This window comes from Mobula hypostoma, chromosome 13 (genome assembly GCF_963921235.1).
Source record: "Mobula hypostoma chromosome 13, sMobHyp1.1, whole genome shotgun sequence".
Classification (NCBI taxonomy): Eukaryota; Metazoa; Chordata; class Chondrichthyes; order Myliobatiformes; family Myliobatidae; genus Mobula; species Mobula hypostoma.
In genome coordinates, this window is record NC_086109.1 from 77,518,353 (window position 1) to 77,535,760 (window position 17,408).

At 42.2% G+C, this 17,408-nt stretch overlaps 1 protein-coding gene across 2 annotated transcripts in view; it reads right to left on the reverse strand.

Moving 5' to 3' along the window:
* The window catches only part of dmxl2 (Dmx-like 2), a 154,401-nt gene that overhangs the window by 12,809 nt on the left and 124,184 nt on the right, over nt 1-17,408 (reverse strand). Inside the window, exons 34-38 of one of the 2 annotated variants that reach the window (XM_063065994.1) lie at nt 15,359-15,424; nt 14,898-14,984; nt 12,520-12,641; nt 8,733-8,868; nt 2,106-2,166 (exon numbers count right to left, since the gene is read on the reverse strand). In XM_063065994.1, the coding sequence (XP_062922064.1) occupies nt 2,106-2,166; nt 8,733-8,868; nt 12,520-12,641; nt 14,898-14,984; nt 15,359-15,424 (472 nt within the window). The remainder of the gene's footprint in view (nt 1-2,105; nt 2,167-8,732; nt 8,869-12,519; nt 12,642-14,897; nt 14,985-15,358; nt 15,425-17,408) is intronic. The other variant, XM_063065995.1, reaches the window with a different exon arrangement.

The window sequence follows — 17,408 nt, forward strand, 5'->3', positions numbered from 1 at the left end:
GAGGCAGAAGCCAGAATGAGGGGGGAGTGGAGGGAGTACACACTGGCAGGTAACGAGTGAAAGCAGGTGAGAGAGTAGGTGAGTGAATGGAGGAGGGAGTGATAAAGTAAGAAGCTGGGAGGTCACTGTCCAAGTATGGTCTAACTAGAGCTGCAACATTACCATATGGCTCTTGAACTCAATCTCCTGACTAATGAAGGCCAATAACATATTGCAGCTTCTTTATCACCCCATCACCTTGTGCGGCAACACTGAGGGATCTATAGCACCAGCAGGCACAGGAGGAGCTTCTTCCCTGAGGCTGTGACCCCGCTGAACCTCACATCACAGCGATAAGCAGTACTGCACCCATATTGGACTGTCTCAGTACTTTTATATTTGTGTGCTGTAGTACTTACTTTTTACTTGCACTTATTTTGTAAATAATACTATTCTTTGCATTTCTGGTTAGATGCTAACTGCATTTCATTGGCTTTGTATCTGTACTCGGCACAATGACAATAAAGTTGAATCGAATCTAATCTAATCTTATCTATAGACTTGAACCCCAAGATCTGTCTATTCCTCTACACTGCTAAGAATCCTGCCATTAACCCTGTACTCTACCTTCAAATTTGATCTTCCAAAGTGTGTCAATTCACATTTTGCTGGAATGAACTCCATCTATGACTTCTCAGCCCAGTTGTTTGTATCCCATTGTAATCTACATCAACCTTCTACATTACCCACAATGTCACCAACCTTCGTGTTACCTGCAAACTTACTAACGCATCCTTCCATTTCCTCTCAAGAGTCATTTATAAAATTCACTAAGAGCAGGGGTCCCAGAACAGATTCCTGCAGAACACCACTAGTCATCTACCTCCAAAGTTAAATTTAAATTTATTCAATAATAAATTTATTATCGAAGTATATAAACATCACCATATACAACCCTAAGATTCATTTTCATACGAGCATTCACCGTAAATACAAAAAACACAATAGAATCAATGAAAGACCACATCCAACAGGGTGGATAAAATTCAATACGTAAAATGCAACAAACTGGAAATACAAGAAGAAAAAAGAAGAAAAAAAATAATAATATATAAATAAGCAATAAATATTGAGAACATGAGATGAAAAGTCCTTGACAGGGAGTCCACAGGTTGTGGGAACAGTTCAAGGATGCAGCGAGTGAAGTTATTCACTTTGATTCAAGAGCCTGATATTTGACAGACATAATGTTCCTGAACCTGGTGATTTCAGTACTGAGCTAATGTATACATTAGCCAGTTTCATACCCAAACCAATTAGTAATGACCAAGAGCACTGGAGGCTTTGGAATTCTCTACATCAGAGGTTGGTGGCAATAGAATCTTCGAATATTTTTGAAGTAGGTTTTGATAAGCACATGTGCAAAAGGTAACTCTGGGTAATAGGCAGAGTTGTGGTTATAAATAGGAGCTAAGTGCCCCCAAGGCCCTAATTAGTATGTTTGTGTATGAAACTGGCTAGTGAGTATGTGTGAGAGTGTCTATGGACAGTTTTACAGCTACAATGTCCTCACTGCTACCTAATTTATTACATCTATGCGATAAAATAGATCTTAAAAAACAGGATCTTCAAAATCAAAACTGCTGATTCTGGAAATCTGATACAAAAACAGGAAGTGCTGGAACCACTCATTGCACAAGGCAGCATACAGTATGTGGAATGAGAAAGAATTAACATTCATGGTCAAAGACCCTTCATTGCGTTTTTGACTTGTTCCACACATACGGCAGGAAAATCTTAACAGTATCTTCCGTTTTTAAGTTAAAAACAGGACGCTGCACACCTATTAGTTTTTATACTTTGCAAATGAGAGAGTGAGCATTTGCACAAATATGGGTAGATACAGAGAAGAGAAAGAAAGAGTGAAGAAAAAAAATGAATTGTGACGAGAAAATCCTCATGTTGCTCAGGAACATAATCTCAATCAACCAGACTTGCTTTCTTTGAGTAAAAGTTGGGTGGCTCATTAATTTTTACTTATTCATTAGGTCTTTGGGCAGATGGCAGGCAAGATATTCTGTTAGGTCTGAGGAACAGAACTCGTGTAATCTCATTTAAACACTCACAGTATCGGTGAGCTGGATGAGAAGTCATCCTCTTCACGTTATTCAAGTTTCTCTTTATGATCTACAATGATGAAAAATACATCAATAAATCAATAAATGCACATATTGTTTCAATGCAGTACATCAACTACAGCTGCTACTGCAGACAAATATCTTCGTATCAGCATTTCCAATTTACCACAATTTCTTGAAAATGGATTATTCCAATCTGTGAGTGCTGAACATAATTACAAACCCCATTTCCAGAAAAGTTGGGATATTTTCCAAAATGCAATAAAAACAAAAATCTGTGATATGTTAGTTCATGTGAACCTTTATTTAACTGACAAAAGTACAAAGAAAAGATTTTCAATAGTTTTACTGACCAACTTAATTGTATTTTGTAAATATACACAAATTTAGAATTTGATGGGTGCAACACACTCAACAAAAGTTGGGACAGGGTTAAAATAAGATTGAAAAGTGCACAGAATATTCAAGTAACACCGGTTTGGAAGACTCCTCATTATGCAGGCTAATTGGTAGCAGGTGAGGTATCATGACTGGATATAAAAGTAGCGTCCATCAAAGGCTCAGTCTTTGCAAGCAAGGTTGGGTCGTGGCTCACCCCTTTGTGCCAAACTTCGTGAGAGAATTTTTAGTCAGTTCAAAAGGAACATTTCTCAACGCAAGATTGCAGAGAATTTAGGTCTTTTAACATCTACAGTACATAATATTGTGAAAAGATTCAGAGAATTCAGAGACATCTCAGTGGGTAAAGGGCAAGGTTGGAAACCACTGTTGAATGCGCGTGATCTTCGAGCCCTCAGGCGGCACTGCCTAAGAAACTGTCATGCTACTGTAACAATTATAGCCACCTGGGCTCAGGGAGTACTTCGGAAAACCATTGTCACTCAACACAATCCGTCGCGGCATCCAGAAATGCAACTTGAAACTGTATTACGCAAGGAGGAAGCCATACATCAACTCTATGCAGAAACGCCGGCGAGTTCTCTGGGCCTGAGCTCATCTCAGATGGACTGAAAGACTGTGGAACCATGTGCTGTGGTCAGATGAGTCCACATTTCAGCTAGTTTTTGGAAAAAACGGGCGTCACGTTCTCCGTGCCAAAGATGAAAACGACCATCCAGATTGTTAGCAGCGAAAGGTGCAAAAGCCAGCATCTGTGATGGTATGGGGGTGCCCACAGCATGGGTGAGTTGCATGTATGTGAAGGTACCATTGACTCTGAGGCGTATATTAGGATCTTAGAGAGACATATGTTGCCATCAAGGCGACGTCTCTTCCCGGGACGTCCATGCTTATTTCAGCAGGACAATGCCAGATCACATTCTGCAGGGCTACAACAGCATGGCTTTGTAGACCGAGTGCGTGTGCTTGACTGGCCTGCTGCCAGTCCAGATCTATCTCCTATTGAAAATGTATGGCGCATCATGAAGAGGAGAATCAGACAACAGAGACCACGGACTGTTGAGCAGCTGAAGTCTTATACCAAGCAAGAATGGACAAAATTTCCAATTGCAAATCTACTACAATTAGTATCCTCAGTTTCAAAATGAATAAAAATTGTTATTAGAAGGAAAGGTGATGTAACACAATGGTAAACACGCCTCTGTCCCAATTGTTGAGTGTGTTGCAGCCATCAAATTCTAAATTTGTGTATATTTACAAAATATAATTAAGTTGGTCAGTAAAACTATTGAAAATCTTTTCTTTGTACTTTTGTTAGTTAAATAAAGGTTCACGTGAATTAACATATCACAGATTTTTGTCTTCATTGCATTTTGGAAAATATCCCAACTTTTCTGGAAATGGGGTTTTGTATAATTAACATCAAGATGTCAGGCCTTGATGGTGTACCTGGCAGTGTTCTGAAGGCCTGTGCCAGCCAACTGGCAATGGTGTTCAAGGATACCTTCAATCTCTCACTGCTGCAGTCAGAGGTTCCCAACTGCTTCAAAAGGGTGACAATCATTCCAGAGCCCAAGAAGAGCAGCGTGAACTGCTTCAACGACTATTGCCCAGTGGCACCCATACTGACTGTGATGATTTTTTTTTTTTTTTTTTAAAAAAGGTTGGTCCTGGCTAGAATCAACTCCTGCCCAAGCAGGGACCTGGATCCACTGCAATTTGCCCATCACCACAATAGATTTACAACAGATGCAATCTCATTGGCTCTCCTCTCGGTCTTGGATCACCTGGGACAAAAGAAACACCTACAACAGGCTTTGTGGAACAATCTATGTTCCGTGCCTATTCTGGTATCTGTCCCCCACTTTTCTTTCGCTACATCGACGACTGCATTGGCGCTGCTTCCTGCACGCATGCAGAGCTCGTTGACTTTATTAACTTTGCCTCCAACTTTCACCCTGCCCTCAAGTTTACCTGGTCCATTTCTGACACCCCCCTCCCCTTTCTAGATCTTTCTCTGTCTCTGGAGACAGCTTATCCACTGATGTCTACTATAAACCTACTGACTCTCACAGCTATCTGGACTATTCCTCTTCTCACCCTGTCTCTTGCAAAAACGCCATCCCCTTCTCGCAATTCCTCCGTCTCCGCCACATCTGCTCTCAGGATGAGGCTTTTCATTCTAGGACGAGGGAGATGTCTTCCTTTTTTAAAGAAAGGGGCTTTCCTTCCTCCACTATCAACTCTGCTCTTAAACGCATCTCCCCCATTTCACGTACATCTGCTCTCACTCCATCCTCCCGCCACCCCACTAGGAATAGGGTTCCCCTGGTCCTCACCTACCACCCCACAAGCCTCCAGGTCCAACATATTATTCTCCGTAACTTCCGCCACTTCCAACGGGATCCCACCACTAAGCACATCTTCCCCCCCCCCCCCTGCGTTCCGCAGGGATTGCTCCCTACGCGACTCCCTTGTCCACTCGTCCCCCCCATCCCTCCCCACTGATCTCCCTCCTGGCACTTACCCATGTAAGCGGAACAAGTGCTACACATGCCCTCACACTTCCTCCCTTACCACCATTCAGGGCCCCAAACAGTCCTTCCAGGTGAGGCAACACTTCACCTGTGAGTCGGCTGGGGTGATATACTGCGTCCGGTGCTCCCAATGTGGCCTTTTATATATTGGCGACACCCGACGCAGACTGGGAGACCACTTTGTTGAACACCTACACTCTGTCCGCCAGAGAAAGCAGGATCTCCCAGTGGCCACACATTTTAATTCCACATCCCATTCCCATTCTGACATGTCTATCCATGGCCTCCTCTACTGTAAAGATGAAGCCACACTCAAGTTGGAGGAACAACACCTTATATTCCGTCTGGGTAGCCTCCAACCTGATGGCATGAACATTGACTTCTCTAACTTCCGCTAATGCCCCACCTCTCCCTCGTACCCCATCTGTTACTTATTTTTATACACACATTCTTTCTCTCACTCTCCTTTTTCTCCCTCTGTCCCTCTGAATATACCCCTTGCCCATCCTTTGGGTCCCCACCCCACCTTGCCTTTCTTCCCGAACCTCCTGTCCCATGATCCTCTCGTATCCCTTTTGCCTATCACCAGTCCAGCTCTTGGCTCCATCCCTCCCGCTCCTGTCTTCTCCTATCATTTTGGATCTCCCTCTCCCCCTCCAACTTTCAAATCCCTTACTCACTCTTCCTTCAGTTAGTCCTGACGAAGGGTCTCGGCCTGAAACGTCGACTACACCTCTTCCCCGAGATGCTGCCTGGCCTGCTGCGTTCACCAGCAACTTTTATGTGTGTTACCTACAACAGGCTATTGTTTATTGACTACAGCTTAGCATTCAACACAATCATACCCTCAGTTCTAATCAACAAGGTCCAAAATCTGGGTCTCTGCAACTGGATCCTCGACTTCCTCACCGGGAGACTACTGTCAGTGTGGATCAGAAATAAAATATCTTCCTTGCTGACAATCAACACTGGCGCACCTCAGGTATGTGTGCTTAGCCCACTGCTCTACTCTCTCTACACCCATGATCGTGTGGCTCAGCACAGTTCAAATGCAATCTATAAATTTGCTGACTATCGTCGGCAGAATTTGAAGTGGTGATGAGGCGGTGTACAGGAGCCAGATAGATCAGCTGGTTGAGTAGTATTGCAGCAACAACATCGGACTCACTGTCAGTTAGACCAAGGAATAGATTGGGGACTTCAGGAAGGGGGAAGTTGAGGGAACACACATAGTCCTCATTGTGGAAATGGTGAGCAGTTTCAAGCCCTTGGGTGTCAACATCTTGGAGGATCTATCCTAGGCCTAACATATTGATTTAATTACAAAAGGAGGTACGACAACAGCTATATTTCATTATGAGTTATTGAACTGGTATGTCACCAAAGACACTTACAAATTTCTACAGATGTACCGTGGAGAGCATTCTAACTGGATACTTCACGGTCTGTTATGGAGGGGAAAAAGGTGCAGGAAGTTGGAAACTCAGCCAGCCCTCCATCATGGGCACTAGCCTCCCCAGCATTGACGACACCTTTAAAAGGAGATGTCTCAAAAAGATGGCAACCACCAAGAACCACCATCACCCAGGACATACCCTCTTCTCATTGCTACCATCAAGGAGGAGGTATAGGAGCTTAAAGACAAACATTCAACATTTCAGCTTCTTCCTCTCCATCATCAGATTTTTGAATGGACAGTGAACCGAAGAACACTACCTCCGTTTTTTCTTCCCCCTCCCCTCTCTTTTTGCACATTTTCCTTGCTTCATTTCATGACCTATGCCAGTGATTTTAAATGTGATGATGATACTGATTACTGAATCCTGTGGATAACACTGGCCCAAAAATCAAATCAGAGTCTTTCCTTGCATATGTAAGGTTCAGATATTCATTGGATGTAATATGAATTCTTGAGAGGCACTTGATTTCTCCTATACGACTTTGTGTATTTCACATTATGACCATATTTCATAAAAGACCATGTTCTATGCAATTAAGAAAACAAAAACAGTTTAAATGTAATTCATGCAACACACACAAAATGCTGGAGGAACTCAGCAAGCCAGGCAGCATCTATGGGAAAAAAAGATAAGTCAGAGAAAGAAGGTGGAGGGAGGGGAGGAAGTACAAGGTGGTAGGTGATAGGTGAAACTGGGGTGGTGGGGGAAGGAGAGGTGAAGTAAAGAACTGGGAAGTAGATTGATGGAAGAGATAAAGAGCTGGACAAGAAGGAATCTGACAGGAGAGGACAGGAGGCCATTGAAGAAGGAAAAGGGGAGGAGCACCAGAGACAGCTGATGGGCAGGCAAGGAGAAAAGGTGAGAGGGGGAAATGGCAATGGGGAAATGGTGAAGGGAGTCAATACCGGAAGTTTGAAAAATTGATGTTCATGCCATCAGATTGGAGGCTACCCAGATGGAATACAAAGTGTGGTCTCATCGTGGCAGTAGAGAAGGCCATAGATTAACATATCGGAATGGGAATGGGAAGTGGAATTAAAATGTGTGGCCACTGGAAGATCCTACTTCTTCTGGTGGATGGACCGTAGGTGCTTGGCGAAGCGGTGACCCAATCTACGTCGGGTCTCACCGATATACTGGAGGCCACGCTGGAAACACCAAATACAGTAGATGACCCAAACAGACTCACAGGTGAAGTATCACCTCACCTGGAAGGACTGTTTGGGGCCCTGAAGGGTAGTGAGGGAGGTGGTGTAGGGGTAGGTGTAGCACTTGTTCCACCTGCAAAGCTAAGTGCCAGGAGGGAGGTCTGTGGGGAGGGATGAATGGACAAGGGAGTCGTGTAGGGAGCGATCCCTGAGGAAAGCAGGGGAGGCAGGGGGAGAGTAAAAGACGTACCTGGCGGTGGGATCCTGTTGGAGATGGTGGAAGTTACAGAGAATTATGTGCTGGATGCGGAAGCCGGTGGGGTGGTAGGAGGAACCCTACCCCTGGTGGGGTGGCATAAGGATGGGATGAGGGCAGACATGTGCGAAATGGAAAAGATGTGGTTGAGGGCAATGTCGATAGTGAAGGAAGGGAAGCCGTTTTCTTAGAAGGAGGACATCTCCTTAGTTCTTTAAAGTAACTGGGTGGGAAGAGGTATTGTCCAGGTAGCTGTGAGAGTCAGTAGGTTTATAAAAGACATCGGTAGATAAGCAGTCTCCAGAGATGGGAGACAGCGAAATCAAGAAAGGGGTAGGGAGTTTTGGAAACAAACCAGGTAAGTTTGAGGGCAAAGTGAAAGTTGGAGGCAAAATTGATAAAGTCGACAAGTAAGTTTACAAATGAATGCTCAATAAACTCTCAAGTATTCTTGTGTGCTTTTAAAATCATGGAGTTCACTCTGCAAATGTTTAGAAGCAATTTATAGTTGCAGAGGAAAAGACAAAATACAAGAAGAAATTACAAGCATAGGATTAAAAGGGAAACAATGGGGTGGTATTCTGAAAGAAATATGTTATAAATATATTAGGCAAAAAGAGCAGTGTTAAATATATGGGTTACAAGAGAGGTCAGTGTGCAAGTAACAAATAAAAATTCAAGTTTACCTCCTCAAATATCCTTTACATTTGGAAACAGTTATGGAAGAGGCAAGTCCTAAACTGGTTATAGTCATAATGAGTAACCTTATAAAGAAAACTAACAATATTAGAAAGGTTATGTGGCTCTTGACATACCACGGTGGCTCCTGTGCTGGTTTGTCCACTTCCTAGCCAAGGCATCGAAGATGAACTAGAAAGCTGGCTGGATGCAAAATGAGTTGTACTTGTTTGGCTGCTGCTTCCCGCTGAGCGATGCTCAAGATCGTCAGAACTATAAGAGATAGTAATGATTTAGACATTATAATATTTTCTACTTTTAAGGGTGATGCTTATTTCAGAGGGGGAAACAGACAATCTACACCCAGAGCTTGAGAGAATAAAATTAGAATTTACATTGGCTGGAGTTGAGGGAGGAAAGACAAAGTGCCTCAAATAAAGCATAAACAAACGATATCTGGACTACTTCTGTGTTGTACATTCTATTATGATCAGTAATTTATTACAACTTTAGATAAATTGAAATGAAAATTTACATTAAGTGCAAAGGAATCAGGATATACATTATGCAGTGAATGGTAAAAGTCTGGAAAGTGTTGCGGAATGGAGACACTGAGGAATACAAGTACATAGCTCTCCGAAAACGATGACCTAAGTAACCAGGGTAGTAAAGGCAGCATATGGCAAGTCTTGCCTTCAGTTAGGGCAAAAGTTGGGATACCATGTTACAACTGTTAGTAAAACTGCACTTGGAATATTGTGCACAGTTCTGGTTGCTATACTATATGAAGGATGTGATTTAAGTTATAGAGGGTGCAGAATGACAGGATGCTGCCCAGACTGGAGGGCATGAGCTTCAAGGAGAAACTGGACAGGATGAGACTGTTTTCTCTGGAGTGAAGGAGGATGAAGGGTGACTTTATAGAGGTTTATAAAATCACGATAAATGATCATTCTCCAGGGTAGGGAAGTCCAAAATTAGAGGGCACAGGTGAGTGAATTGAGGGGACAATGCTTTCCACACAGAAGGCAGTGGGTATATGGGACAAGCTGCCAGGGGAAGTGGTAGTGGCAGGAACAATCATTAAGTGAGAAAATGGTCGGAGGAGGGTTATGAGGCGCTCCAGGGTTGTTTTGAGGTGACAGACTGGCAGGCACTCTGTGAGCCACATGGAGAGGATATTGATGGGTTCACAGAGTGCATCACTGATTACATCAACTTTTGTGTGGACAGCTATGTTCCGACAATAACTGTCCTTTGTTATTCAAACAACAAGCCATGGGTGACAAAGGACATTAAGGACATCCTGAACGCTAAAAAGAGGGCGTTTAGAGATGGAAAAAGGGAGGAGCTGAGGGCAATACAGAGGGACCTGAAAGCCAGGATCAGGGAGGCTAAAGACAGGTACAGGAGGAAGCTTGAGTGGAAACTCCAGCAGAACAACATGAGAGAGGTCTGGAGGGGGATGAGGACCATCACTGGGTTCCGGCAAACTTTAACAGATTTGACATTGTGGCCCTTGCCCATCCCCCACATGAGCCATCTGATGTCGGCCCCCAACCAACACATATTCCATTCTCCCCTCCTACCCCTCCTCACAGTTCCCCACCCTGCTCTCATGACTATACTCCTTCCCCACACAAAACCACCACGGTGGGCTTCACAGCTGAACAGGTGAGAAGACAGCTGAAACGTTTCAACCCAAACAAGGCTGCAGGACCGGAAGGTGTCAGTACCAGGGTGCTCAAAGCCTGTGCCCCTCAGCTACGTGGAGTACTTCGCCATGTATTCAACCTGAGCCTGAGGCTCCGGAGTGTTCCTGTACTGTGGAAGACGCCCTGCCTCGTCCCTCGTCGCCGTGCCCCAGCGGCCTCAGTGACTACAGACCGGTGGCATTGACCTCCCACTTCATGAAGACCCTGGACAGACTTATTCTGGAGCTGCTCCAGCCTATGGTCAGGCCACACTTAGATCCCTTCCAGTTCGCCTACCAGCCCCAACTAGGAGTTGAGGATGCCATCGTCTACCTGCTGAACCATGTCTACGCCCACCTGGACAAGCCAGTGAGCACTGTGAGGGTCATGGTTTTTTGACTTCTCCAGTACGTTCAACACCATCCGCCCTGCTCTTTTGGGGGAGAAGCTGACAGCGATGCAGGTGGATGCTTCCCTGGTATCATGGATTCTTGATTACCTGACTGGCAGACCACAGTACGTGTGCTTGCAACACTGTGTGTCCGACAGAGTGATCAGCAGCACTGGGGCTCCACAGGGGACTGTCTTGTCTCCCGTTCTCTTCACCATTTACACCTCGGACTTCAACTACTGCACAGAGTCTTGTCATCTTCAGAAGTTTTCAGATGACTCTGCCATAGTTGGATGCATCAGCAAGGGAGATGAGGCTGAGTTCAGGGCTACGCTAGGAAACTTTGTCACATGGTGTGAGCAGAATTATCTGCAGCTTAATGTGAAAAAGACTAAGGAACTGGTGATAGACCTGAGGAGAGCTAAGGTACCGGTGACCCGTTTCCATCCAGGGGGTCAGTGTGGACATGGTGGAGGATTACAAATACCTGAGGATACGAATTAACAATAAACTGGACTGGTCAAAGAACACTGAGGCTGTCTACAAGAAGGGTCAGAGCCGTCTCTATTTCCTGAGGAGACTGAGGTCCTTTAACATCTGCCAGACGATGCTGAGGATGTTCTACGAGCCTGTGGTGGCCAGTGCTACCATGTTTGCTGCTGTGTGCTGAGGCAGCAGGCTGAGGGTAACAGACACCAACAGAATCAACAAACTCATCTGTAAGGCCAGTGATGTTGTGGGGATGGAACTGGACTCTCTCTCGGTGGTTGTCTGAAAAGAGGATGCTGTCTAAGTTGCATGCCATCTTGGTCAATGTCTCCCATCCACTACACAATGTACTGGGTGGACACAGGAGTACATTCAGCCAGAGACTCATTCCTCCGAGATGCAGCACAGAGCGTCATAGGAAGTCGTTCCTGCCTGTGGCCATCAAACTTTACAATTCCTCCCTTGGAGGGTCAGACACCCTGAGCCGATAGGCTGGTCTTGGACTTATTTCATAATTTACTGGCATGATTTACATATTAATATTTAACTTATGGTTCTATTACTATTTATTATTTATGGTGCAACTGTAACAAAAACCAATTTCCCCCGGGATCAATAAAGCATGACTATGACTATAATGTTTAAAAAAACATTTGTACAGATATAGGGATAATAAAGGCAATACGGGCCTAATTAGGGCAAATGGGACAAATTCAGGAAGACACCTGAATGCAAGTCTGATTCACTGGTTCATTGCCGAGATAAATAGAGGGGGGGAGCTGTGTGGCCTCGGTTGTTGCGTGAACCAGGCCCTCATGCCGCAAGTTTGCCAGGGGAGGAGACATGAGGGTGTGGGAGAGAGCAGGGATCCAGCAGACGTGCAGGAGTCCTAGCTGGGTTGGGCGCTGGTCCCTCCCATTGGTGCTGCGCTCTAGTGTTCGCTCTGGATTGCGTTCGTTTGCAGCTGCACTAGTGCATCATAAGAACTGCTGCACTCCTGCTCTTGCAGAAACATGGTTCCAGGACAACATACCATGCACTATTAATCTACATGCCAAGACAATCAGGGATCTGGGCATTTTTTTGTGTGACTGTATGTTTTTTTTGTTATTGTAATTATATATGCTATATGTACCTTGTGCTGTGTATGACTGTTGGTAATGTGTTTTGCAACTTGGCCTCGGAGGAACACTATTTCGTTTGGCTGCATTCATGTGTATGGTTGACAATTAAACTTGAACGTGAAATTTAACACCTTGGTTGGCATAGACAAGTTGAGCCGAGGGGTCTGTTTCAATGCCATACGAATTCATGGCTATAAAAAACATTCTAAAACTTTAAGTTTAGAACCTTCTAGAATCTCTGTCTGAATCTTCACCAATCCATGTAAAAGGCTGAGCAGCTAGAATTGCAGATATATCAAGTTCTTGCACATCATGTGTTGAAGCCAGGACTATCTCATTGGAATTTGCCTTTTGAGGGAAGAGAAAAAGAAAACAAAATTCACACCAAGGAAACTAAACTAAGAGCTCAGAAGAAAATTTTCTCAATAAATTAAGTAGTAATGATATTTAGGCAGATAGGCAAATCAATATAGATATGAAAAATGCTATTAACCTGAAAGTTACTGAAAATATTGACCCAAGTATTAATGCAAAAGTAGAAGGACTGTAGAGTATCTACACCAGGAAAACCAGAAGTACATCTTCCCCAAACAACTTGTAATTATTTTCCTTCTGCAAGTTTCCCATCTGAAGTTGCATAATTGACAGGTTGATCCTTGGTCCGGTCGGACTTGCTGAATAGTGCAAAAGGTACTAAGTCAGGAGAAGAGCATGGTAGATGTACTGGAGGGAAGAGTGCACAAGCAGTGCTACAAAGTGACTTGCAACTTCAGTCACTTTGGGCTCATTCCACCTTGCCAGGATTCAAAGGCCTGGGAAGCCTGACCAACTGTGCTTTATAATAGAATTAGTGTTACATGTCTTTCCCTTTCCCTGCTTATCACCCATAGCACCAAGAGGCTGCTCAGGCTAGAATGAGTTTCTCTTTCAGATTTCTGATTTTAAAAAAACTCTCCTACCCAAGGCAACTTCAAAAGTGTTAAGGGCAACAGTGCCCCTTGAAGAAAGTGAACATGTGCAAAGAGAAACTGCAGTTTAATACTTCTGTGTCTAAATGTTTTTTTTAAACCAGGAATTAAAATCCTAAAAGTTTAAATGCCATTTTCCCAGAGGTTGAAGACTGAATGGTCTACAAACTACCTACACAAAAGAAGTTAAAAGGGCCATGGTGTTAAAGGAACAAAAGAAAACTAAAATAAAAGAATATCCAAGTCAGGAGTTCACAACCCTTTTAATACTATGGATCCTTACCATTAAAAATGAGGGATTCCTGGACCCCAGGTTGGGAACCCCTGACCTAAGTAATCAGTGTTTGAAAACATATGTGGGAATGCCACTGCAGAAAAGGGAACACAAGACAGATTGAAAGTATAAAAAGAAATACAATAGTTCTGTTGAAAACAAAGTCCTACAAAAATAAATGCGTTATGCCAAAAGCAGGATATTGCCTCTTTTGGAAAACAAGTCCTGAAAAAGAATCTAAAATCAACTAGTTTTTAACTTCCTCAGACAGACAGCACATCTAACTGAAACAATGGATGTTAAAATGTTCATCATTTATATCTATTACCACAAAACTGATACCACCTCCTTGGGTGATCCAAGGGAAGAGGATGTATTCTAGCATTTTGAGGATGATAGATGCATTTTCTATTTTTTTAAAATTATGAAGCAGCCACTGCATACCAACTATCACATAGGATGGACAGAGGGAAGTTCTGGTCAAAGGTCAAGTCCTTAAATAAATGGAGATCAATGTGTGGACTAATGTAAACAAATGTGTGGACTACCAAGTCACATGCTCTAGCCCATAACTCTTTCATACACTTACCTCACTATCCCATTCTAGTCTCCTCCCTTGTCCAGATGCCCTTCCATGAATTTCCCATCCTTTCCCTAAAAGCCTCCCTCATCCACAAATCCCTTCCTGCAAGACTAATGCCAGTACTCATTTCAAGAATTTATTGCAGCTCAGATGTATATAAAAGGAGCTAAGTGATACCAGAATTAGATTAGATGCTCAGCACAAGTAGTTCGCAATAGCTAAACGATCTCATAACACATACCACAGATTAAATGCCTGCAATCCTGACACCCTAAGTATTGCCAAACTCGGAGGCTATGCTCAAATATACTGCATTTTGTTAACTGGAGAGACAAAACACACATTATCAAAAGCCAACACTACCGCCTTATTATCTTTCAACTTCCTTTCTCATTGACTTCTGTACCTTTTGCTTCCATGTCATAATTATGCTTGAGAATGGTGGAGCAGCCTTAAGATGTTTTCAAGACAATTTTTCACCTGGTTGTTTCAGCAACTTAGCTAATCTTACCAAACAGTTAAAAGGCACTTGGAAGATTCAAATCCAGTACACATATGTGAGCACATCATGTAATATGTGCAATATAAAAATATTTGGGTACCTGTCATAACCTAGAACCAATGGCTTCCACAGGAAGATGTGGATGTCATTTAGACATGGCCATGCGAAGAGGAAGGAAAACATAGAAAAACATCCAAGTGTAAAGGTTATATCATTTGTTTGTAAAGTTTTATGTTTTTGGAGATAGAGAAAATTATAAAACACTCTGTTTTCTTACCTTATTAATTGCAAATGCCATGATGGCATCAGAATCTTTATGAATAATCTTTGATTTTCCACCAGGGTATCCCATATCTGCTTCAACCTAAAGACAAATACTCCATATAATAGTGTCAGATCAAGATATCAACGATATTAATGCACAAATCCTGTACCAATGATGTTGCTTGCCTTTTTAAATTTGGAAATAAAATATTCAGCAATAAGTTAAAAGAATCACCAGCCTTGCCAACTGTTTAATGGTTTTAGCGAAGCAGCAACTAGCTGTGCATAGATCCATGTAACCCTTTTGAAATCACATAGAATGAATAACATGTTTGCATTGCATTTTCCACCGTCACAATGAGATAGAGCTTTGCATGTGCACAATAGTTTACTCCACAACCATTAAACAAGATGTTGAAGCTAGCGCAATTACAACAGCTGCTAAGTGCAAAGGGGGTGGGAAAGGAATACTACCTTGTTGCTTCCACGATGTTCCCTGATGTAGTTTTGTTTGACTTGCTCCACATGGTCTTCTACTGACTACACAACACAGCACACAGTCACAGCACAATACACATGCACAGAAATAAAAAAAATGAAAATGAATAAAATGTTCTTACTGAATTAAAAAAAAATGAAAACCTGGTAGTATTGCATCACCAACGGCAGCAATAGTGTATTGACATTACTGATTGGTGACTTGACATTTCACAAAAACGGCTAATCAATCTTTTAAATTTGCCATTAGATGAAATTTGCAAAGCTTTAAATGAATACAAATTTTAAAAGTAAAATGCAATCAACAGTCTGCATACACTGAAGTTATGAAAAGAAATTTCATGAAGAACTTTATGACCAAAAAACATTATAGTTTTTCAACCTTTTTATAGGAGATAGCAGTTTGCAAATAAGATGAATGAGAGAGATTGAGAATTATTTGAGGTCTCTGTAAAAATTAAAATTGTAACCAGATTTGGGTACAATAGAATTTTCTTTTATTTCTGAAGAGATTTCTTACAGACTTTAGATATAAAGAAGCCTAAATGAACAATACTGCCAGGACAATAAAACAAGAAAGCAAGCAATACACTGATGATGTGCCTAACTTATTTAAGGGTTGGAAAATCACTCCAACTTAATGTGCATTTCCTTTCACTAATAATAAACCAAACAGAAAACTAACTTTAGCAAAAAAATATTACTGACTTGGTTTCTTGCCAATGCTTTTTTTTTATATAAAAATGGAAAATGATAATTCTGATGGCACAAGATATTAACTTTGCATTTGTTTCAACAACTATGGTTACCCAATAATAATTTTAATTTCTGGCACACTCAACCCTAGTTTGTCCATGTTACTTTTCTTTCCTAATGGCAGAACTCTACTAACACTAACATTTCTCTGGTGCCTCATTCACTCTTAATACATAACTCTTTAGACACACACATAAAATGTTGGAGGAACTCAGCCTGTCAGACAGCATCTATGGAAAAAAAATAAACAGCTGACATTTCAGGCCAAGATCCTTCACCAGTGCTGATGAAGGATCTCGGCCCGAAATGTCAACTGTTTACCCTTTTCCACAGATGCTGCCTGCTCTGCTAAGTTCCTCCAACATTTTGTGTGTGTGTGTTGCTTTGGATTTCCACATCTGCAAGATTTTCTCCTGTTTGAGATGTTACTGGCAGAACTGTGGCCATGAAGGAACAGAAATGCACAATTTCTGTTCCCATCAAATATAATCACACATATTCAACTCTTTAAGGTTTAAAGGAATATTTATAATTGGATGAAATAGATAACAATTTTTCTTTTGAAGACAGAAGGGACTGCAATTGCTGGAACCTGCAGCAACAATCTGCTGGCAGAACTTTGCAGTACGAGCAGCATCTATGGGGATAAAGGAATTGTCCATATTTTGGGCTGAAACCCTGCAATGCGAATTTTCCTATGCCTCCATTTGAGAGTGGAGCCCATTTTCAAGTGCTTCCAATACTGGTATAGCTAAAATTTGTAACCATAACATTGATCAAGGATAACAATTGATCTTAGTAAGGGTCTGCTTCACAGCATAGAGCACAATTACCCAACTCCTACTACAGGTTGTTTTTCAGTAATGAAGTCACACTGCTCAATTCTTTTTACTTAAAAGGGATTACTAACATTTAATTTAGGGCTAGTAGCAGATACCATTATGAATGCAGAATTGCTAGGTTTAAGTAAATATATGATGATAAAAAAGGAGTATATTTGCACAACTTACCCGCCCCCCCCAACACACATATTAACAATGCAGTTTCCAAGCTTTTATGATTTTCAAGTGTAAATTACCTACATCCTGACTATATCATCAGGAAGAAATCCACGGACTTTTACTAAATACACATGGAAGTTTCTGAGGTTGAACACTGCCAGGAGCCTCAAAATTTTGTTGGAAACTTCAAGAAGCATTGAGTCCCACAAACTAAACAAAAAATTCCTGGGTTGCTCAAATGCGTCAAATGCTTTACTACAATTATGAAG